Here is a 3,988-nt window from a genome sequence, read left to right as displayed (position 1 = left end):
AACCATCTTTATTTATGCAATTCTCTATATTCCTGCACATCTCACTGACAACTTTTTGCATTCGTATTAAGAGAAGGCAACACTCTACTTGTGAAGATACGATATAGGCAGATGTATCTTGGAGCTTTGCTTGCCATGTATTAAAATTCAGGTCATTTAAAGACATTTTTCTCTCTTCTTGGAAAAAAGCAGGCAAACAATTTGCATAGGTATAATGAGCAATTGAAATCAATGATCTTTGGTAGAGGTGTGTCTGGTATTTAAGAAGGACTTAGTAATAACGCCTTTTCAAAAGGCGTTATAACGCCTTTTTTCGCGTTATTACGCCTTTTCGCCTTTTAATTTTTTTTCTCTATAGATTGATCCTAATAGGCTTTCGTAGGAACCCCTTTGCTCGTTTAAATGTCCATTGAAATGTATTGTAGCGACTACGACAAGACGTGGCTTTGAGGTATCTTGTGGAGATTTTATCCATCGAAATCCCGATAAAATTGAAGAATTCAATAATGCAACCGTGAATACAATAGACTACAATGACTGATCCCCGTTTTTGGTTAAGTTCGTTCGTAAGATGTCGGTGTTTCTCTGATATAACGTATTTGGATTTGTACCATCATTGGTTTAAACAAGCTGACTTACAACCATTCATATTATGATAAATAAAAAAGAAATTAAATAATATTAACATAAACACTCAATAAGCTTTCTTTACAATGTCAAGAGGTAACTTTTCTTTGAATATGATATGTTTGTTTGGATGCGTCAAAGGCGCTTGGGGTATGGACCCCCCCCCCCCCCCTTTTCCATTTTTTTTTCTTTTTAAATCTGGGATTGAGTCACCTTTTTCCTATTTTCTATTCTAATACGCACTAGATGTTATCAATAATGTAACTCTTTTGTCTCTACAAGCTGTTTTTAAATATGTCGTTTTCGACTGATACATCTTTATATGACTTGTGATTCAATCCCAGATTTAAAAAGAAAAAAAATTGGAAAAGGGGAGGGGGGGGGGTCCATACCCCAAGCGCCTATGGGATGCGTCACTTTGTCGTAAACTCCAAATGAAATACTTCTAAGCATGTTGTAAGTAATACACTAGGTGTCTCCTAATCTTGCTGTAAGGTCATATTTCTATGGGAAGTTCAGGATCCGAGTAAAATGCAAAGAGGATGGCTTTGGGTCCATAGGGGCTTTTTAAAAAATGCCAAGTAAAATCGTGGCCCAGACTGGATGGCTATATAACTAGAATATTAATCCTGACATGGTACGGTGATTTATCTGGACTTGAACAAATACCACATTTTTTAATTACACTGTTTCCTTTTGATTGACTTTAAGCAGTTTAAAACAACTTACGATAGAAATTATTCATTTTTTTTTATATTTTCTTTAATTATTTAAACACATTATACACAATCACATCAGATTTCCAGACTGTAATTTAATTTTGACATATCTTGGTTCATAGATGTACGAAGTTTATGTACAATAGCACAGACTTTGTATAACCTATCTGATTCGTACACACTACATATATTTACAAAGTCATTTTCAGGGAATTAAACAGGAAAAACGAAACGTCACATTTGTGACGTAATTGATGTCATAATCAAATGTACATAGCACAACCGTTCAAATTGTCGAAATTGGGTACCAATTTGAAAATTGATGACAAAAGCAAGCTTGCGACCAACCTCAACGTCCCTCTAGAGAATGTTTCTTTCATATGGAGACACCACCCCTTTACGACAGAGTGCTGCAAATTTTGTCCTATACTCGTCACTCTGGGCTATTGAGCAGGGAGGGATCTTTTTCGTGCCAGCACCCACTGGGACACGGGACTTAGGTTTCTAATTCTAATCTCAAAACTGAATAAATTTGTATCACAATTATTTTCACCTAGTTTATCATGTTTATTAGGTATAGTTTTACATACTGTACTGAAATACTGTAACTGATCCTTCGTAATACCCTACCCACAATGTAGAATTGTGTAGAGACAGTGAATGTGGACGATTCTCTTCATTATCTGTCAATAAGGACTTCAAATACTCCCCATTAGAACTCAGTAGATGGATTTGGCGGTTATTAATATCAGTAACAAGGATGTTACAGAGGGAGTCGCACACTACATCTGCTGGGTTGAGGATCTTGGTCACGTTCTCGCCTTGGTAGACTGACTTCATACCACCAGAGAGAGAGATAATCCTTAGATCACCTGCCGTGCTCCGAGAACGATTCACAACACAGATATCAGTGTTACTGTTTTGAGTGACTCTGTATGGCCATGTAAACAATCTGGTGTGACCGTCCTCCTGGTACTCATACTCATGGATGACATCACCTGTCACTGTGATGTGTCTCACCAGACGTCTGCTGTGTTCGTCTAAGTTGTAGAGTTCCGATTCCTTGTCTCTAAAGGTAACTAGTAGTCCACCATCTAATGACTGACAGATTCCCCATGGTACCAGTCGATCTGTACTGATGACTGTAGAGAGAGGTTCTGCTGGAGAACTTGATGGAGACAAATAGCAGACTGACTTGCTTGTAGGACCAGTGAAAAAAATATCGCCCGTTTCAGTCACGCAGAAATCATTAGGAGAAATACTAATTTTCTGTGATTTTGCACCTTCCATGTTAATTTGTTCGGTATATTCTGAATTATCTTCTCTTAAATAACAATGGTCTTCATTAAATGTTTTCAATATAGATAAAACGTTTTTTCCATATTGAAATGAGTTTATTTTAACCAGTCCAACATCATCTAAATCCAAGGTTCTTCCCAACAAAGATTTAATCAAATTGATATTAATTGCGCCTTTGATGAACCTCACAGATTGTTCACAGTTTGTCATATGCACCTCTAAATCACTGCTAATTATTGTAAATTTTCTTTTGTTTTCAATCAAGCTCACATATGATTTATTTCTAATGTTATCCTCCATAGATTTCATTGTGTCCAAAACTTTTCTTTTCTTCATCCCTAGCTCGGATCTCTGACGGATCAATCGATCATTCTTTTCTTCCGTATTGTCTTTCAATCTTTGTTCATGGTGTCTTTTTTCTTTCGTCAGCAACGTAATTATTTCTTCAAAATGCTTCTGTAATTTTCTGTACTCAGAAGAGTACAGTGTTTCATTTTCTGAGATTTTTTTTGATATTTTCTTCACCTCCTTTTCAATTCCATTCAGATAATTATGCATGTCTTCCAATATTGTGGTAGTTGTTTTCCAGGTATGATTTTGGGCTTTGGTACACATAGCACAAATGCATTTATCACAGTCCTCACATATAATGTCTAAAGGTTGTGAATGGGATTTACACATTTCATTCATCGTTAGATGAAAGTCCGGTGAATTGTGTTTGGAACTACCTACACCCATGTTTGTCGAGTGGTATCTGCTTAAAAGAATGAATTAGTGTACGTATTTACCTGTTAAATACTTAGCAACCAACTGTTTTGAAGTACGAATTTAAAATTTAGTATGATGTAATAGGAAAGGAATGGAAACTTACATTACATGTATCATATTAGACATTCCTTTTGACTTGTAATAATTGTTCAATGAACAATTTCCACATGATTAGACATATTTAAAATCATTTAAAATCCATGTCTTTGTATTGTGATTTACGTCTATTTAATATTTAGACAGCTTCATTTCTTTAGAACTTGAAATCAAGAGACAGTAATGCAATTACGAGTATTTATTTATCTAAAATAAGAATCATAATTACCCGATTCATTGTATTTAACATGCAAAAGTATGAAAGAAAGAAATAATTATTATATTAGTACATTTAGTTGGTTTGATATATGAAAAGATATTTAATCATTAAAAATCACAAATACATATTTCATTAATAAAGAAATTTTGAAAACCGTTTAAAGATATTAATGATAAAAAAATGATTTTTTTTAACATTGAATAAAGGAAACATATATAGAACTCCATACACGACAGCCAACTGCTTAATTACTGCTAAC

General features: G+C 34.6%; 1 protein-coding gene across 1 annotated transcript; it reads right to left on the bottom strand.

Annotated features, from left to right (window-relative positions):
* Nucleotides 1-1,928: 1,928 nt before the first annotated feature.
* Nucleotides 1,929-3,383, bottom strand: LOC134263889 (uncharacterized). Its single transcript, XM_062746249.1, has one exon. The coding sequence runs from the start codon at nucleotides 3,381-3,383 to the stop codon at nucleotides 1,929-1,931; it is 1,455 nt and encodes a 484-aa protein (XP_062602233.1).
* Between the last annotated feature and the right edge of the window lie 605 nt (nucleotides 3,384-3,988).

Source organism: Saccostrea cucullata, unplaced genomic scaffold, assembly GCF_032062105.1.
Source record: "Saccostrea cucullata isolate Sc308-1 unplaced genomic scaffold, CSIRO_AGI_Scuc_v1 ctg11593, whole genome shotgun sequence".
In the NCBI taxonomy this organism is placed as follows: Eukaryota; Metazoa; Mollusca; class Bivalvia; order Ostreida; family Ostreidae; genus Saccostrea; species Saccostrea cuccullata.
This window is presented reverse-complemented; position numbering and strand designations above follow the sequence as displayed.